At 39.7% G+C, this 21,237-nt stretch overlaps 1 protein-coding gene across 2 annotated transcripts in view; it reads right to left on the bottom strand.

The window, feature by feature from the left end:
* The window catches only part of ILDR2 (immunoglobulin like domain containing receptor 2), a 988,453-nt gene that overhangs the window by 69,063 nt on the left and 898,153 nt on the right, over positions 1–21,237 (bottom strand). For both annotated transcript variants that reach the window (XM_053705868.1, XM_053705867.1), the window contains exon 6: positions 7,832–8,002. In XM_053705868.1, the coding sequence (XP_053561843.1) occupies positions 7,832–8,002 (171 nt within the window). The remainder of the gene's footprint in view (positions 1–7,831; positions 8,003–21,237) is intronic.

Below are 21,237 nucleotides of genomic sequence, written 5' to 3'. Positions count from 1 at the left end.
CTCTTTATTCTTTAAAAGTGGTTGGTGACAGCACGCCATATTGTAGAGATTGTCTGACGCATTTCATTCCTCAGAGAACCATGTTGTTGTTGTGAATAGCAAATTACTAATGCATAAAAACTTGTGGTGCAAACAATTGCACATATTTATTTAGGCAATTGTATTACTACTCATTCTTGTCCACAGAAAATTGTGCAAGCCGCGTGGCATTATGAAGTAGCCAATTGGCATTATGAAGTAGCCGGGTGGGGGCAGCGTAATATTTTCTAATATGATATAATTTTCTGCTATCCAAAGCACAAATTAATTGCATAATTTAACATAAATGTATTTAATGATAATTTGTGCAATCAAAATTTAACATCTTTTAATTTTAGCTAATTTTAGCCTAATGTTGGACCCGCTAAAAAGGTCCTGGGGAGAACACTCACTACCGGTTCTGGGAAATATGTGTAATGACACAACAAGCTCTTGATCTACTGGTCAGCACTTGGGATCATGTACAAACAAAAAAACATAATTTATGCTTACCTGATAAATTCCTTTCTCCTGTAGTGTAGTCAGTCCACGGGTCATCCATTACTTATGGGATATTAACTCCTCCCCAACAGGAAGTGCAAGAGGATCACCCAAGCAGAGCTGCTATATAGCTCCTCCCCTCTACGTCACACCCAGTCATTCGACCGAAAACCAAACGAGAAAGGAGAAACTATAGGGTGCAGTGGTGACTGGAGTATAATTTAAAATTTAGACCTGCCATAAAAAACAGGGCGGGCCGTGGACTGACTACACTACAGGAGAAAGGAATTTATCAGGTAAGCATAAATTATGTTTTCTCCTGTTAAGTGTAGTCAGTCCACGGGTCATCCATTACTTATGGGATACCAATACCAAAGCTAAAGTACACGGATGACGGGAGGGACAGGCAGGATCTTTATACGGAAGGAACCACTGCCTGAAGAACCTTTCTCCCAAAAACAGCCTCCGAAGAAGCAAAAGTGTCAAATTTGTAAAATTTGGAAAAAGTATGAAGAGAAGACCAAGTTGCAGCCTTGCAAATCTGTTCAACAGAGGCCTCATTCTTAAAGGCCCAAGTGGAAGCCACAGCTCTAGTAGAATGAGCTGTAATCCTTTCAGGAGGTTGCTGTCCAGCAGTCTCATAGGCTAAACGTATTATGCTACGAAGCCAAAAAGAGAGAGAGGTAGCAGATGCTTTTTGACCTCTCCTCTGTCCAGAATAAACGACAAACAGGGAAGAAGTTTGGCGAAAATCTTTAGTTGCCTGTAAATAAAATTTCAGGGCACGGACAACGTCTAGATTGTGCAGAAGTCGTTCCTTCTTTGAAGAAGGGTTAGGGCACAATGATGGAACAACAATCTCTTGATTGATATTCTTGTTAGTGACTACCTTAGGTAAGAACCCAGGTTTAGTACGCAGAACTACCTTATCTGAATGAAAAATCAGATAAGGAGAATCACAATGTAAGGCTGACAACTCAGAGACTCTACGAGCCGAGGAAATAGCCATTAAAAACAGAACTTTCCAAGATAACAGCTTGATATCAATGGAATGAAGGGGTTCAAACGGAACACCCTGTAAAACGTTAAGAACTAAGTTTAAGCTCCACGGTGGAGCTACAGTCTTAAACACAGGCTTAATCCTAGCCAAAGCCTGACAAAAAGCCTGAACGTCTGGAACTTCTGACAGACGTTTGTGTAAAAGGATGGACAGAGCTGAGATCTGTCCCTTTAAAGAACTTGCAGATAAACCCTTTTCTAAACCATCTTGTAGAAAAGACAATATCCTAGGAATCCTAACCTTACTCCATGAGTAACTCTTGGATTCGCACCAGTGTAAGTATTTACGCCATATCTTATGGTAAATTTTCCTGGTAACAGGTTTCCTAGCCTGTATTAAGGTATCAATTACTGACTCCGAAAATCCACGCTTTGATAAAATCAAGCGTTCAATTTCCATGCAGTCAGCTTCAGAGAAATTAGATTTTGATGTTTGAAAGGACCCTGAATTAGAAGGTCCTGTCTCAGAGGCAGAGACCAAGGTGGACAGGATTACATGTCCACTAGATCTGCATACCAGGTCCTGCGTGGCCACGCAGGCGCTATTAGAATCACTGATGCTTTCTCCTGTTTGATCCTGGCAATAAAACGAGGAAGCATCGGGAAGGGTGGAAACACATAAGCCATCCTGAAGGTCCAAGGTGCTGTCAAAGCATCTATCAGGACCGCTCCCGGGTCCCTGGACCTGGACCCGTAACAAGGAAGCTTGGCGTTCTGGCGAGACGCCATGAGATCCATATCTGGTTTGCCCCAACGTCAAAGTATTTGGGCAAAGACCTCCGGATGAAGTTCCCACTCCCCCGGATGGAAAGTCTGGCGACTTAGGAAATCCGCCTCCCAGTTCTCCACGCCTGGGATGTGGATCGCTGACAGGTGGCAAGAGTGAGACTCTGCCCAGCGAATTATCTTTGATACTTCCATCATCGCTAGGGAACTCCTTGTCCCTCCCTGATGGTTGATGTAAGCCACAGTCGTGATGTTGTCCGATTGAAACCTGATGAACCTCAGAGTTGCTAACTGAGACCAAGCCAGAAGGGCATTGACAACTGCTCTCAATTCCAGAATGTTTATTGGAAGGAGACTCTCCTCTTGAGTCCATGATCCCTGAGCCTTCAGGGAATTCCAGACAGCGCCCCAACCTAGTAGGCTGGCGTCTGTTGTTACAATTGTCCAGTCTGGTCTGCTGAAGGGCATCCCCCTGGACAGATGTGGCCAAGAAAGCCACCATAGAAGAGAATCTCTGGTCTCTTGATCCAGATTCAGCATAGGGGACAAATCTGAGTAATCCCCATTCCACTGACTTAGCATGCACAATTGCAGCGGTCTGAGATGCAGGCGTGCAAAAGGAACTATGTCCATTGCCGCTACCATTAAGCCGATTACCTCCATGCATTGAGCCACTGACGGGTGTTGAATGGAATGAAGGACACGGCAAGCATTTAGAAGTTTTGTTAACCTGTCCTCTGTCAGGTAAATTTTCATTTCTACAGAATCTATAAGAGTCCCCAAGAAGGGAACTCTTGTGAGTGGTAAGAGAGAACTCTTCTCCTCGTTCACTTTCCACCCATGCGACCTTAGAAATGCCAGTACTAACTCTGTATGAGACTTGGCAGTTTGGAAGCTTGACGCTTGTATCAGAATGTTGTCTAGGTACGGAGCTACCGAAATTCCTCGCGGTCTTAGTACCGCCAGAAGAGAGCCCAGAACCTTTGTAAAGATTCTTGGAGCCGTAGCCAACCCGAAGGGAAGAGCTACAAACTGGTAATGCCTATCTAGGAAGGCAAACCTTAGATACCGGTAATGTTCTTTGTGAATCGGTATGTGAAGATAGGCATCCTTTAAATCCACTGTGGTCATGTACTGACCTCTTTGGATCATGGGTAAGATTGTCCGAATAGTTTCCATTTTGAACGATGGAACTCTTAGGAATTTGTTTAGGATCTTTAAATCCAATATTGGTCTGAAGGTTCCCTCTTTTTTGGGAACCACAAACAGATTTGAGTAAAACCCTTGTCCGTGTTCCGACCGCGGAACTGGGCGGATCACTCCCATTAGTAAAAGGTCTTGTACACAGCGTAGAAACGCCTCTTTCTTTATCTGGTTTGTTGACAACCTTGAAAGGTGAAATCTCCCTTGTGGAGGAGAAGCTTTGAAGTCGAGAAGATATCCCTGAGATATGATCTCCAACGCCCAGGGATCCTGGACATCTCTTGCCCAAGCCTGGGCGAAGAGAGAGAGTCTGCCCCTCACTAGATCCGTTTCCGGATCGGGGGCCCTCACTTCATGCTGTCTTAGGGGCAGCAGCAGGTTTTCTGGCCTGCTTGCCCTTGTTCCAGGTCTGGTTAGGTTTCCAGCCTTGTCTGTAGCGAGCAACAGCTCCTTCCTGTTTTGGAGCAGAGGAAGTTGATGCTGCTCCTGCCTTGAAGTTACGAAAGGCACGAAAATTAGACTGTCTAGCCCTTGGTTTGGCTCTGTCTTGAGGCAGGGCATGGCCTTTACCTCCCGTAATATCAGCGATAATTTCTTTCAAACCGGGCCCGAATAATGTCTGCCCCTTGAAAGGCATGTTCAGTAATTTAGATTTAGAAGTTACATCAGCTGACCAGGATTTTAGCCACAGCGCTCTGCGCGCCTGAATGGCGAATCCGGAATTCTTAGCCGTAAGTTTAGTTAAATGTACTACGGCATCAGAAATAAATGAATTAGCTAGCTTAAGGGTTTTAAGCTTGTGTGTAATCTCATCTAATGGAGCTGAGTCAAGGGTCTCTTCCAGAGACTCAAACCAAAATGCTGCCGCAGCCGTGACAGGCGCAATGCATGCAAGGGGTTGCAATATAAAACCTTGTTGAACAAACATTTTCTTAAGGTAACCCTCTAACTTTTTATCCATTGGATCTGAAAAGGCACAGCTATCCTCCACCGGGATAGTGGTACGCTTAGCTAAAGTAGAAACTGCTCCCTCCACCTTAGGGACCGTTTGCCATAAGTCCCGTGTGGTGGCGTCTATTGGAAACATTTTTCTGAATATAGGAGGGGGTGAGAAAGGCACACCGGGTCTATCCCACTCCTTAGTAACAATTTCAGTAAGTCTCTTAGGTATAGGAAAAAACGTCAGTACTCGTCGGTACCGCAAAATATTTATCCAACCTACACATTTTCTCTGGGATTGCAACTGTGTTACAATCATTTAGAGCCGCTAACACCTCCCCTAGTAATACACGGAGGTTTTCCAGCTTAAACTTAAAATTAGAAATGTCTGAATCCAGTTTATTTGGATCAGATCCATCACCCGCAGAATGAAGCTCTCCGTCCTCATGTTCTGTGACACAGTATCAGACATGGCCCTAGCATTATCAGCGCACTCTGTTCTCACTCCAGAGTGATCTCGTTTACCCCTAAGTTCTGGCAATTTAGACAAAACTTCAGTCATAACATTAGCCATGTCTTGTAAAGTGATTTGTAATGGCCGCCCTGATGTACTTGGCGTTACAATATCACGCACCTCCTGAGCGGGAGATGCAGGTACTGATACGTGAGGCAAGTTAGTCGGCATAACTTCCCCCTCGTTGTCTGGTGAATGTTGCTTAACATGTACAGATTGGCTTTTATTTAAAGTAGCATCAATGCAATTAGTACATAAATTTCTATTGGGCTCCACCTTGGCTTTTGAACATATTGCACAAAGAGATTCTTCTGTGTCAGACATGTTTAAACAAACTAGCAATTAGACTAGCAAGCTTGGAAATACTTTTCAACTGAATTTACAAGCAATATGCAAAACGTTACTGTGCCTTTAAGAAGCACACAAAAACTGTCACAGTTGAATAACAATGAACCGGATTAGTTATAGAAACCAAATTTTCACAGTAAATGTATAAATTTAGCAAAGGATTGCACTCATTAGCAATGGATGATTAACCCTTAATATCAGAAAAAACGGATAACAATTGAAAATATAAGTGTTTTTATCACAGTCAAAGCACAGTCTCACAGGTCTGCTGTGAGTGATTACCTCCCTCAAAACTAGTTTTGAAGACCCCTGAGCTCTGTAGAGACGTCCTGGATCATGCAGGGAGAAGAAGGCAGACTGTGACTGAATTTCTAATGCGTAGTAAAAGCGCCAAAATAGGCCCCTCCCACTCACAATACAACAGTGAGGGAAGCTCAGTAAACTGTTTTAATTCAAAACAAACGACAGCCATGTGGAAAATAACGCCCAAAACAATTTTTCACCAAGTACCTCAGATAATTAAACGATTTAACATGCCAGCAAACGTTTAAAATCAAATTTATGAAATGTCATTAAAAGCCTGCTGCTAGTCGCTCACACTGCAAGTTAGGCTAAAAGTTATATGCATACAGTATTTTCCCAGTGAAGTGCCATTCCCCAGAAATACTTAAGTGTAAACATACATACATATCAGCCTGATACCAGTTGCTACTACTGCATTTAAGGCTGTACTTACATTATATCGGTATTAGCAGTATTTTCTCAGTCAATTCCATTCCTTAGAAAATAATATACTGCAACATACCTCTTTGCAGGTGAACCTGCCCGCTGTCCCCTGTTCTGAAGTTACCTCACTCCTCAGAATGGCCGAGAACAGCAAATGGATCTTAGTTACGTCCGCTAAGATCATACACAAAACTCAGGTAGATTCTTCTTCAAATGCTGCCTGAGAAGAAAACAACACACTCCGGTGCCGTTTAAAATAACAAACTTTTGATTGAAGATATAAAAACTAAGTTTAATCACCACAGTCCTCTCACACATCCTATCTATTAGTTGGGTGCAAGAGAATGACTGGGTGTGACGTAGAGGGGAGGAGCTATATAGCAGCTCTGCTTGGGTGATCCTCTTGCACTTCCTGTTGGGGAGGAGTTAATATCCCATAAGTAATGGATGACCCGTGGACTGACTACACTTAACAGGAGAAAATGCAGATAAGAATGATGTCCAGAGAAATAGGAAAATGGTAAAAATGTATTTGGCCTCTTGGTCCAAAAAATGTCAAGGCTCCTGGCAACGAAAGTGGTAAGAAGGGGGGAAAAATCCTAGGCTGCTTATAAATGAATAGCATTGTGAAACAGTAATTAGATATGAGGCTATGTGAGATAATCTAGACATAAAATTAAAATAACTTTTTTTAGGTAAAACTGTTGGTAATAAAAAAATAAATAAAAGGCATCAACACTGTTAGATGGTAAAATGACATTGTAGTTAAACTGACACATACATAAGTGCATCTCAGTTTTGCACAGAAGCAATACACATGAATTAGCAAATGGGTCTTCTTGAAGAGACACGAACAGTCAACATTTAACTTTCATTATTCAGATGGAGCAGCAATTTTAAACAACTTTCCATTTACTTCTATTATCAATCTTTTTATATGCACACTTTATGCGGCACCAGCTTCTACAGAACATGGGCAAGAAGAGTTCAGAGTGTATACATATATGAGTTTGTAATTGGCTGATAGCTGTGACATGATACAGTTGACAGGGAAATGAAGCAATCTTTAATGATTTTGCATTGTCCTTTTATTGTGCATTTGTGGATTATACAATTCTACTGTATCCAATGGCCCTTTAAGGCCTTTACTATTTCAGTCAAGCTTTTACTCTGCATGGGTGCACAAGAAGCATATGTACTGTACATATACACATCTGCTCAGAAAGATGGTGGTGGCTTTTAAAGGGACATGAAACACACATTTTTTTCTTTCATGATAAAACGTGTAAATTTAAACAGCTTTCCAATCTATAATTTTTCCAATTTAGCTTTGAGTAGTGCATTGCTGCTTCTTAACCAAAGGATACCAAGAGAATGAAGCACATTAGATAATACAAGTAAACTGGAAAGTTGTTTAAAATTGTATTCTCTCTGAGTCATGAAAGAATTTAAGTTTCATGTACCTTTAACATATTGTCAAATGAAATAAACCATCAACTTGATAAACCCCACTATCAGCTCTATGCACATATGCTCTGCAGGTATGCAGCGTAAAACCCATCACAGGAACAGTGACAGCTTTATACAGAAGCACTATTGCTAATACATGTGGTGTACTGAAAAAAAGGATCTGTATAAAATTAGAAAGCTATTATGCGCTTTAGTTTTGACATATCCCTTTAATTAGCTTTCCAAGGACAAAGAGAACATCAAGGTTAGGGCATTTTTCAGTATATGCTGTGCCTGCAGCCTTCTCTAACAACCACAGGGTTAATAAAGACTAGAAAACCAAATTACCATTCTGCCCTCCTAATGAGTCGCTTTGTACCAGAGGCGGCACATGTTGTTTTTCCATTAACATCGGAGCTGGAACCGGGGCCACAGGAATGGTGGAGATGTAATATGGAGGGCAGGCGGTGGGCACCGGAGGGGGGTATCCTGATTTCGCAGCCTTGCCTGCTTCATATACTGTGAAAAAACAAATGAAGCAGAATAAAAAATAAAAGATAAGGAATATTTTCAGTTGCTTTCTCTAATTACATGTGAATAATTAGCAATAAGAATACTTGTTATTTATATACATTGTGTATGTTGCATTGTACACTCTCAGGCTGCATTGCTTTACAGTAATTCACTGTTCCCTTTCACGTGAGAGAAGTTGTCATGTTTTATGCCCAGCAACAGAGATTGGTATTCTGACAATATTGTAATGTATCGCGTTATATCGACAATATCATTATAATATGGAAAGGGGAAGTGCAAGTAGCAGATTAATTCTTTAATTTCATCAATGCCAATGCCTGCCACGGGTCCTTCCCATCCGAGTCGAGGACAGCCATATTGATTTTTTTAGATCTCACCCTGTTTTGTAATCCAGATACCAAGTTAGTGGCCGTTAACAATTTCAGAAAATCTACTGACAGCAATGGATTTTTAAATGCACATAGCGGCCATTTATACAGCTGGAAAGCAAATGTCCGTTGGGGCAGTTTCAGTGTATACGTAGAAACTGCACTATAAATATAGATTTCAACAACGAGGCCAATATTCTAGAGAAGAAATTTATCCAAAAAGGTTCAATGAAGATTTGGTTGAAAAAGCAAGGAGTAAGAGTTTTTCAACTCCGAGGGAACTTCTTCTTAAACCTTCAAATATGACTAAAAGAAAGGAAGATGTCACATTCATTACCACCTTTAGTGTAGGAGCAAATAACATTAAATCAGCCCTATCCAAACACTGGGATGTTCTAAAATTAGACCCAGTTTTATGTAAAGGGTTAGGGGAGAGACCAGATGTCATTTTCAAAAGAAACCAAAATTTGAAAAACATCTTGGCACAAGATTAGATGGGACTGTGTCCATGTGGCTTAGTCTTAATGATGGTTTATACAAATGTGGCCATCTAAATTGCTGTTTATTGCCCGAACATTAAAACAGGTGACACAGTCCACAATTGGGACAAATCACAGCAATTCAAAATTAATTGTAGGGCCACTTTTAATACCACCTATGCTGTCTATGTGCTAATATGAAGTTGTAGTTTAATTTATGTAGGAAGAACAAAAAGAAAGGTCAAAAGGAGAATTTATGAGCATATAAACAATATAGAAAAGGGTTTTTACCAAACTTTTACCTAGATCACAAGTTTTGCGCTAAACAGGGTTTGAAACGAACTCAACAAAAGTTGCGTTATTTCACCCTCCACATCGCTGCCATTACGAGTTTCTGAAAAGCCTCCTTTTGTGTGTGCAAAATGGTGGCGTTACGCTCCATACTGCACAAAAGCCAAGGGCTGCTTTGATGTGCTTGTGTACGCTTTCCTCCATAGACATCAATGGGGAGAGAGTGTTAGAAAAAACCTAACACCTGAAGTGTGGAATGGCGATTGCCGTAATGCAACCCCATTAATGTCTATGGGGAAATCAATCGGCTCTGCTCCACGCTGCGCCGCGCTGCCAGGATGAAGATAGAAGATGCCCCCAGGATGGATGAAGACCTCGCCGCCTTGATGAAGACCTCGCCGCCTGGATTGAGATGGATGTCCGGACTTCAGAAACCATGAGTAGATCTTCTGGGGTTAGTGTTAGTTTTTTTTGGGTGGGTTCTTTTTTTATAGATTAGGGCTTTGGGCTTTGAAAAAAGAGCAATGCAAAAGGGTGAAATGCCCTTTTAAGGGCAATGCCCATACAAATGCCCCTTTAGGGGAAATGGATAGCTTAGTTTTTTTTAGCGTTAGGTTTTTTATTTTGGGGGGTTGGTTGGGTGCTGGGTTTTACTGTTGTATTTTTTTACAGGTAAAAGAGCTGATTTCTTTAGGGCAATGCCCTACAAAAGGCCCTTTTAAGGGCTATTGGTAGTTTATTGTAGGCTAGGGGGTGTTTTTATTTTGGGGGGCTTTTTTATTTTTATAGGGCTATTAGATTAGGCGTAATTTGTGTAGTTTTTATTTTTGATAATTTTGTTTATTTTTTGTAATCTTAGTGTTTTTCATTTTTCATGATTTTAGTGTTAATTATTTTTAGTAAACTTAGATTTTTAAAATTTTTGGTAGGATTTGTTTTTTTTAAGTTGTAATTTAGAATTTTATTTCTTTTCGAAGTGTTAGGTTTTTGCAAATTTGTAATTTAGATATTTTAATTGGTAGTATTTTTTATTTTATTAGATTAGTTATGTTAGGTTAAAGGGACAGTCTAGGCCAAAATAAACTTCCATGATTCAGATAGAGCATGTAATTTTAAACAATTTTCCAATTTACTTTTATCACCAATTTTGCTTTGTTCTCTTGGTATTCTTAGTTGAAAGCTTAACCTAGGAGGTTCATATGCTAATTTCTAAGACCTTGAAGGCCACCTCTTTTCAGAATGCATTTTAACAGTTTTTCACCACTAGAGAGTGTTAGTTCATGTATTTCATATAGATAACACTGTACTCATGCACGTGAAGTTATCTGGGAGCAGGCACTGATTGGCAAAACTGCAAATCTGTCAAAAGAACTGAAATAAAGGGGCAGTTTGCAGAGGCTTAGATACAAGATAATCACAGAGGTTAAAAGTATATTAATATAACTGTGTTGGTTATGCAAAACTGGGGAATGGGTAATAAATAGGGATGGGCGAATGTTTCTAAAAATTCGAAATTTAAAACGAATTTTGATACATTTGTTCGTTCGAATCGAATTTCGAATGTTTATATAACATTCTAACATTCTATTTTCTAATTTTCGTTTTCGAATTTTTCAATAAAATTCGAAAATATTCGTTCGAATAATAGAATGTTTAGCTATGTATTCATTCAATTTCGAAATGTAATATTCAAATTTGAATGTGATATTCGAATTCGAATGTCACATTCAAATTTGAAATAGTATTTCTAGTCTAATACTATGTTTTAAATGTGATATTCGATTTGAATGTGATATTCGATTCGAATGTGACATTTGAATTCAAAATAGTATTTCTAGTCTAATACTGTGTTTTATAAATGTAATCGAATTCGAATGTGACATTCGATTCGAATGTGAAATTTGATTCGAATGTGACATTCGAAATAGTGTTTCTAGTATACAATTGTGTTTTAGAAATGTAATATTCAAATTCGAATGTGATATTCGAATGTAACATTTGAATTCGAATGTGACTTTCGAAAACTGTAAATAACATTCGAAAATCGAATTTTTAAGAATATTCGTTCTTATCAACATTCTATTATGTAAATCGAATTTCTACAATAACATTCGTTCTAACATTCGAATTCGGATATAAACACATTCGCCCATCCCTAGTAATAAAGGGATTATCATCTTTTAAAACAATAAAAATTCTGGTGTAGACAGTCCCTTTAATTTAGTTTAATGTTAGGTTTATTTTTATTTCACAGGTAAGTTTTTATTTATTTTAATAGAGTTATATTGTAATTTTAATTTAAAGTTAGGGGGGTGTTAGGTTTAGGGGTTAATAGGTTTATTTAGCGGCGGAGATGTGGGAGGTCGGAGGTTTAGGGGTTAATAACTTTATTTAGTGGCGGCGATGTCGGGGAGCGGCGGAATAGGGGTTAATATATTTAAATAGTGGGTGGGTGGCAGATTAGGGGTTAATAACTTTATTGAATAGTTGCGATGTGGGTGGGCGGCAGATTAGGGGTTAATAGGTTTAATTTAGCTTTAGCAATGCAGGAGGGTGGTGGTTTAGGCGTTAATAGGTCGTTTATAGGTGTTAGTGTACTTTGTAACAGTTTAGTAATGAGTTTTGTGAAACATTTTTGTTACACAAAATCCATAACTACTGCTTTCTGATGGCAGTATTGATCGTGTCAGAATAGGCTGTAACACAAGCTTTTTAGCCTCAACGCACAACCTGTAATACCGGCGCTATGGAAATCCCATGCAAAAACTTAATCTTTTTGAGTGCGGGATTGATGTTGCGTTACAGGCTAAAATGCTTGCGACTCCCAATAGTGTGTTACTGCTTTTACGCGTTAAAAGCCGCAACACAAAACTTTTAATCTAGGCGTTTGTGTTTCAGATGACATAATCAGAACCCTAATTGCTTAAAAGTTACGGTAGTAGAAGTAATTCCTCCCATCTACAACAGCAAATTAAGGCTACTTAATTTACGTAAATGTGAAATTAAATAGATCCATTTACAGGGCAGTTTGTCCCCAAATGGGCTTAATATAGAACTTGATTTAAAAAGTCTTTATGGGCTAATACTGACTAGTGCTTTGAACCGTGGCACTTAGGTTTTTAATACTATCGGCATATCCTAATTCATTTTTTTTAGCTATTTTGTGTAGTTATTTTTATGAAATAAGATAGCAATATTATGCAGTTTTATGTTAGTATCTATTAGAATCTTTATCTTTTATTACTAGTGGAAAAGCCTGCCCAAAGGGCAGTTTATTGTGGGGACGGAACCACTGAACAACCCTGCCATTTTCAGAAGGGCAGTCTATTGTGGTGACGGAACCACCCTGCCATTTTTGGAATCCACCTGGATGCATCTTACGCTGCATCCAGGTGGATTCAGAAAATGGCAGGGTGGTGAAAGAATCAACCTGGATGCAGCATAAGCTGCATCCAGGTGGATTCTTTCACCACCCTGACATTCCTGCCATTCAGGTGGATTCCGAAAATGGCAGGGTGGTGAAAGAATCCATCCAGGTGGATTCTTTTACCACCCCTTTTGCTCTCTCTCCCCCTCTCTTTTTCTCTCTCTTCCCCCCTCTCTTTTGCTCTCCCCCCCCTCTCTTTTGCTCTCTCTCTCCCCTCTCTTTTGCTCTCTCTCCCTCATCTCTTTTGATCTCTCCCCCCTCTTTTGATATCTCTCCCCCCTCTATTTTGCTCTCTCTCCCCTCTCATTTGCTCTCTCCCCCTCTCTTTTGCTCTCTCTCCCCCTTCTCTTTTGATCTCTCCCCCCTCTCTTTTGTTATCTCTCCCCCTCAATTTTGCTCTCTCTCCCCTCTCATTTGCTCTCTCTCCCCCTCTCATTTGCTCTCTCTCTCCCCTCTATTTTGCTCTCTCTCCCCCTTCTCTTTTGATCCCCCCCCTCTCTTTTGCTCTCTCTCCCCTCTCTTTTGCTCTCTCTCCCCTCTCAGTTTATAAAAAAAATAAACTACAGAACAAATTATCAAAAATAAAAAATAAAACCTAATCCCTATGAAAATAAAAAAGCCCCCCCCCAAATAAAAACACCCCCTAATCTAATGATAAACTACCAATAGCTCTTAAAAGGGCTTTTTGTAGGGCATTGCCCTAAGTTAAACAGCTCTTTTGCAGTTACCAAAAATTCTAAGTCCCCCCTAACAGTAAAACCCACCCCCCCAAAATAAATAAACCTAACACTAAAAACCTAAACTATCCATTGCCCTGAAAAGGGCATTTGAATGGGCATTGCCCTTAAAAGGGTATTCAACTCTTTTGTTGCCCATCCCTAATCTAAAAATATATTTTTTAAAAAACCTAACTCCTATAAATTTAAAAATTAAACGTTTAAAAAGTTTAAATGAAACCTAAATTACAGAAAATAAAAAAACAAATTACCAAAGTTTACAAAACTAAACCTAATCCCTGTGAAAATAAAAAAGCCCCCCCAAAATAAAAACAACCCTAATCTAAGAATAAACTGCCAGTAGCCCTTAAAAGGGCTTTTTGCAGGACATTGCCCCAAGATAAACAGCTCTTTTAGAGAAAAAAGTCTAAGTCCCCCTAACAGTAAACCCCCCACCCACCAAACCCCCCAAATAAAAGAACCTAACACTAAAAAACCTAAACTACCCATTGCCCTGAAAAGGGCATTTGTTTGAGCATTGCCCTTATAAGGGCATTTAGCTCTTTTACTGCCTATCCCTAATCTAAATAAAATAAACACCCCCCAAAAAACCCTTAAAAAAGCCTAAGTCTAACCCCCAGGTTGCTACTCACCGTTCCTGAAGTCCGGCGGAGAAGGTCCTGTTCCAGGCGGTGAAGTCTTCTTCCAAGCGGCGACCTCTTCTTTCTTCTTCTAGGAACAATCCGGCGTGGAGTGCAAAGCTGAAGACCGATGACCGCGTAGCTGAAGACCGGCTACCCTGTAACTGAAGACCGCGGAGCCATGGAGCGTGGGGGATCCTCTTTGTAGGATCGCCGCCGTACAATGAATAGTGAATTCAAGGTACGCGATTAAAGATAGCGTCCCTTGAATTCCTATTGGCTGATTTGATCCTTCAAGTTCAAATCAGCCAATAGGATGAGAGCTACTCAAATCCTATTGGCTGTTCAAATCAGCCAATAAGATGAGAGCTACTGAAATTCTATTGGCTATTCAAAGACTTCACCGCCTGGAACAGAACCTTCTCCGCCGGACTTTTTTTCTGTAAAAGAGCTGTTTATCTTGGGGAAATGCCCTGCAAAAAGTCCTTTTAAGGGCTACTGGCAGTTTATTCTTAGATTAGGGTGTGTTTTTATTTTGGGGGGGCTTTTTTATTTTCAAAGGGATTAGGTTTAATTTTTTAAACTTTGGTAATTTGGTTTTTATTTTCTGTAATGTTAATCTTGTTTATTTTTTGTAATCTTAGCTTTTTTTGTTGCAACTTTAGTATTTTTTAATTTAGTTAATTTGTGTTAATTTAAGGGGTGTTAGGTTAGGGAGCTTAGTAATTTAATTAGTTATTTGAGTTTAAGGGGTTAATAGGTTAATTAGGTTTATTGCGATGTGGGGGTTTTGCGGTTTAGGGGTTAATAGGGTAAATAGGTTTATTGCGATGTGTGGGTTTTGCGGTTTAGGGGTTAATAGGTTAATTATGTTTATTGCAATGTGGGGGTTTTGCGGCTTAGGGGTTAATAGGGTAATTAGGTTTATTGCGATGTGGGGGTTTTTGCGGTTTAGGGGTTAATAGGGTAATTAGGTTTATTGCGATCTGTGGGTTTCGCGGTTTAGGGGTTAATAGGTTAATTATGTTTATTGCGATGTGGGGGTTTTGCGGTTTAGGGTTTAATAGGGTAATTAGGTTTATTGCAATGTGGGTGGTTGACGGTTAAGGGATTAAGGGGTTAATTACTTAATTATTTTGAGATGTGTGGGTTTGTGGTAGAGATGTTAATACTTTGTGTGGGAGGTTCTTTTTTTTTTTTTTATACTTCGTGCGGGCGGTGTTTTTTTTTTTTCTAATGCTCCGTTTGCCTTCGCTGCATCCCAGCGGATTCAGAAAATGGATGGGTGGTGAATCCAGGTGAATTCTTTTGGCTGCGCACGCAGCCAACATTCTGTTGGCTGCCTCACGCTGCCAACATTCCATAGAGGATGTGTGCGCAACTGCCGTCAGCGACGGACATTACAAACGCAATTATAGTATAGATTATGAGCTCTATATATTTTATTGCTACTATGCATTTTTATACTCCCTCTAAGAATGACATCAGCTAGCCTGACCAATTGACGATTGTGGGTGTGCTTTAGGGGTACTTTTAAATATCCGGTATCGGAAAAGGTAAGCAGAACTCCGAAATCTCTTTTTAGGAGACATGAAACGCGTTGAGTTAGAGACAAACAGCTTAATGACATTTGGAGTCATATAGCTGAAGCTATTTGATCATAGTCGACGTGCGGGCAGTAAGGTGTCTTGCCAACAGAAGGGGACAACCGGGACTGCAGAGACCACACCAACTACTATGATATGCTTGAACTTTCTAGTTTTTAGCAAGTGCATATGTATGCGCATTTGTGTATAATAAATCACTCATGTGAATCGGAGTTGTGCTTGTGTTTCCTTTCTTTTTTGCCTTCAGTTCTAGTGGATGAGCGTCAGCAACATGTTTATTGCACCTAAGATGCAGTATATGATTCACAGCAAGGGAGACACAGACAGGAGGGTTTTCAGCGTATTCAAATTTTCAAGCAATCAACGTCTATGAAGGAATCGGCTAATTTCCATTTCACTAGATTGATGGATATTGACATTAAGGATTCTCTTTCACACGGTGACTGTATTGATTGATTGTTTTTAACCATATATTTTTTATTATTTTATTCTATTCCTTCTCTCAGATAGGATCTGCCATATCAGCGCTGAGTTTTTAATAAAAATTATTAGAGCCTTTTATTATTGCATGTAACTGGGCATTTAACACCGCAAATGGTTAAAGCTCAAGAGCAACAAGCATTCCTTTAGTGCTTGTTTAGTGAGCCAATGACAAGAGGCATATATGTGTCATCAAATTGTGTGCCTTCTCTTGGTATCCTTTATTGAAAAACATAACTATATAGTCTCAGGAGCAGCAGTGCACTACTGGGATTTAGCTGCTGATTGGCTTATCAGATGTGTTTAATTAGTTCCCTATAGTGCATTGCTTTAGTAGGGGTTGAACACACTCATATGCAAGCAATAGTGCATTTATAAAATACTGTAACACAGAAGGCCATTTTTTTTCATCTTTGACGTCTCTTTAAATAGTCGTGTCCTCTTATGCCCCCTAGTGGGTGGTGCTAGGTAAACCTCACAAGCCATGCACCAGGTACAAGAGCTCATCCTAACCCTTTCATTAATGTGTTTTTTATACACAACTTGAGCCAGTGTTTATTTGTGAAGGGACTTCAGAGGACACATCCCGTCCAATGTTTACTTTGTCCCCATAAAGATAAGCAGATTATAATTGTGGATGCCATATTGCTGCTTTAAGAGAGGGCACTTATGAAAAATACTTATTTCAGGGGCTGTTTAAAGAAAGGTTTGAATAATGTCCCATTAGAACCCTGACATATGTATTTTGTATATGTTTCCCCCTTAAAGCGGCAGTACAGCAACCCTAATTATACTGGGTAAGTTCCTCACTATTGTCAGTAAGAGTTTATTCCACTTAAACCCTTGTAGTCCTCATCTTTTAAAGATTAAGGATTCAGACGATTCTCAAGCAGTGAAAGAAGCTGCTTTATTATAATACATGCAGGGGAGATTGCTTAGCATTTAAGAGGATTTTATTACAAGACCAGATGGTCTTATTTTGTTTTAATCCTCACTACATTCTCCCATAGCAGCAAAGAAAAAAAAACTTTTAAAATTTCTCATATAATGTAGGACAAATATGACATTGAAAGTTATCATAATCTGCAGCGTTTCTTAAAGGGACAGTAAAGTCATAATTAGGGATTTATGATTTAGACAAAAAATACAATTTTAAACAACTTTCCAATTTACTTCTATTATTTAATTTGCTTCCTTCTCTTGTTATCCTTTGCTGAAAGGTTTATCTAGGTAAGCTCGGGAGCAGCAAAGAACCTAGGTTCTAGCTGCTGATTGGTGGTCGCATATATATATACTGATTGTCATTGGCTCACCCATGTGTTCAGTTAGAAACCAGTAGTGCATTGCTGCTCCTTCAAGAAATGATGCCAAGAGAATGAAACAAATTTGATAATAGAAGTAAACGGGAAAGTTGATTAAAATTGTATGTTCTACCTAAATCATGAAATTTTTTTGGGGGGTTTCATGTCCCTTTAAGTGTCCTATTGTTTGTATTATTGGAGTGTTAGTTTCTGTCGTCCTTCATTTATTCATGTGCAAAATCACAATGTACAGTAGCTGGTACTAGGGGCGAGATTACATATGCGGCGCAAGCTTTAGTAAAACTGCTGAAACCCACGTTGCACGTAATTTCACCCTACACATCTGGGAATCACATAAACCCCGCCGTCAGTTCATAAACTGCCGTATGTTGAATAAACTAGGGATGTCCAGAAATGTGAGTACACATTTCTGGAGTCGCCAGTGACTTACGGCAGTTAAGAAACTGCCAGCACATAAAAAAACAAACAAAAAAAAGTTAAATATCCAGTAAAAGTCTAACCCGCCTCCCAAACAAAAACTGAAACGTCAAAACTCCTGTATCCACAATCCCCCCACATCGCAACTAATAATAAAAGTATTAACCCCTAAACCGCCAACCCCCCACAACGCAATATACCTAATTAAACTATTAACCCCTAACCCGCCATTCACCCAAATAGCAATAAACCTAATTAAGCTATTAACCCCTAAACCGCCATTCACCCACATTGCAATAAACCTATTTAAGCTATTAACAGCTAAGCCGCCAACCCCCCACAATGCAAATAACTAATTTAATTAGTAAGCCCCCTTATCTTAACACCCCCTAAATTAACTCCAATTACAGACATTTAAATACTTACTTACAATTAAATTAAAAAACATAAGATTACTTTAAAAATAAAAAACTGAGATTAAATTAATCTAAAACTTACAAAAAATAAAAAAGTCTAACATTAAATAAAAAAATAAACCAAATTATCAAAAATAATTTTTTTTAAATCTAATCCCTATAAAAATGAAAAAGCCCCCAAAATAAAAACACCCCCTAATTTTAATAGCTTGTTTACATTTAAAAAATACTAACAGTAAAACCCACCACCCACCAAACCCCCCAAAATAAATAAACCTAACACTAAAAAATCTAAACTACCCATTGCCCCTAAATGGGCTCTTTTTTTTTTTTAGATTAGGGTTCTTTTACAGCATAAAAGAACCCTAATCTAAAAATACTTCCAGCGCGGGGACTTTTTCTGGCTTCATCCAGGACCAAGGCGACGTGGAGCAGAGGTAACCGCGGAACAAGCCCGGCGACCGCGGAGCCATTCAGCGTGGGGATTCTGTTCGTACGATCACCGCCGCACACTAAGGCCTAGATTTAGAGTTCGGCGGTAGCCGTCAAAACCAGCGTTAGAGGCTCCTAACGCTGGTTTTGGCCGCCCGCTGGTATTTGGAGTCAGTGATTAAAGGGTCTAACGCTCACTTTGCAGCCGCGACTTTTCCATACCGCAGATCCCCCTACGCCATTTGCGTAGCCTATCTTTTCAATGGGATCTTTCTAACGCTGGTATTTAGAGTCGTTTCTGCAGTGAGCGTTAGAGCTCTAACGACAAGATTCCAGCCGCCTGAAAAAAGCAGGAGTTAAGAGCTTTCTGGCTAACGCCGGTTTATAAAGCTCTTAACTACTGTACCCTAAAGTACACTAACACCCATAAACTACCTATGTACCCCTAAACCGAGCTCCCCCCACATCGCCGCCACTCGATTAAAATTTTTAACCCCTAATCTTCCGACCGCCACCTACGTTATACTTATGTACCCCTAATCTGCTGCCCCTAACCCCGCCGACCCCTATATTACATTTATTAACCCCTAATCTGCCCCCCACAACATCGCCGCCAGCTACTTACAATAATTAACCCCTAATCTTCCGACCGCAAAGCGCCGCCACCTACGTTATCCCTATGTACCCCTAATCTGCTGCCCCTAACACCGCCGACCCCTATATTATATTTATTAACCCCTAATCTGCCCCCCTCAACGTCGCCGACACCTACCTACACTTATTAACCCCTAATCTGCCGAGCGGACCTGAGCGCTACTATAATAAAGTTATTAACCCCGAATCCGCCTCACTAACCCTATCATAAATAGTATTAACCCCTAATCTGCCCTCCCTAACATCGCCGACACCTACCAATCGGAATTAAGCCAATCGGAATTAAGGTAGGAATATTCTGATTGGCTGATGGAATCAGCCAATCAGAATCAAGTTCAATCCGATTGGCTGATCCAATCAGCCAATCAGATTGAGCTCGCATTCTATTGGCTGTTCCGATCAGCCAATAGAATGCGAGCTCAATCTGATTGGCTGATTGGATCAGCCAATCGGATTGAACTTGATTCTGATTGGCTGATTCCATCAGCCAATCAGAATATTCCTACCTTAATTCCGATTGGCTGATAGAATCCTATCAGCCAATCGGAATTCGAGGGACGCCATCTTGGATGACGTCCCTTAAAGGAACCGTCATTCTGCAGTTGGACGTCGCCGGAAGAAGATGGGTCCGCGGTGGAGGTCTTCAGGATGGAGCCGGTCGTCATCGGATGAAGATAGAAGATGCCGCTTGGATCAAGATGGTTGCCGGTCCGGATGTCCTCTTCTTGCCGGATAGGATGAAGACTTTGGAGCCTCTTCTGGACCTCTTCAGCACCGGATTATGGATCGCCAACCCCCGCTTGGGTTGGATGAAGATCTTGGAGCCAGGACGGATCGGTGATACCTGGATGGTGAAGACAAGGTAGGAAGATCTTCAGGGGATTAGTGTTAGGTTTATTTAAGGGGGGTTTGGGTTAGATTAGGGGTATGTGGGTGGTGGGTTGTAATGTTGGGGGGGGGGTATTGTATGTTTTTTTTTACAGGCAAAAGAGCTGAACTTCTTGGGGCATGCCCCGCAAAGGGCCCTGTTCAGGGCTGGTAAGGTAAAAGAGCTTGTAACTTTTTTAATTTAGAATAGGGTAGGGAATTTATTATTTTGGGGGGCTTTGTTATTTTATTAGGGGGCTTAGAGTAGGTGTAATTAGTTTAAAATTGTTGTAATATTATTCTTATGTTTGTAAATATTTTATTATTTTCTGTAACTTAGTTCTTTTTTATTTTTTGTACTTTAGCTAGTTTATTTAATTGTATTTATTTGTAGCAATTGTGTTTATTTAATTTATTGATAGTGTAGTGTTAGGTTAATTGTAGGTAATTGTAGGTAGTTTATTTAATTATTTTATTGATAGGGTAGTGTTAGGTTTAATTATATCTTAGGTTAGGATTTATTTTACAGGTAAATTTGTTATTATTTTAACTAGGTAACTATTAAATAGTTCTTAACTATTTAATAGCTATTGTACCTAGTTAAAATAAATACCAAGTTGCCTGTAAAATAAATATTAATCCTAAAATAGCTATAATATAATTATAATTTATATTGTAGCTATATTAGGGTTTATTTTACAGGTAAGTATTTAGCTTTAAATAGGATTAATTTATTTAATAAGAGTTAATTTATTTCGTTAGATTACAATTATATTTAAGTTAGGGGGGTGTTAGTGTTAGGGTTAGACTTAGCTTTAGGGGTTAATACATTTATTAGAATAGCGGTGAGCTCCGGTCGTCAGATTAGGGGTTAATAATTGAAGGTAGGTGTCGGCGATGTTAGGGAGGGCAGATTAGGGGTTAATACTATTTATGATAGGGTTAGTGAGGCGGATTCGGGGTTAATAACTTTATTATAGTAGCGCTCAGGTCCGCTCGGCAGATTAGGGGTTAATAAGTGTAGGTAGGTGTCGGCGACGTTGTGGGGGGCAGATTAGGGGTTAATAAATATAACATAGGGGTCGGCGATGTTAGGGCAGCAG

The sequence above is a fragment of the Bombina bombina genome, chromosome 3, assembly GCF_027579735.1.
Source record: "Bombina bombina isolate aBomBom1 chromosome 3, aBomBom1.pri, whole genome shotgun sequence".
NCBI lineage: Eukaryota > Metazoa > Chordata > Amphibia > Anura > Bombinatoridae > Bombina > Bombina bombina.
This window is presented reverse-complemented; position numbering and strand designations above follow the sequence as displayed.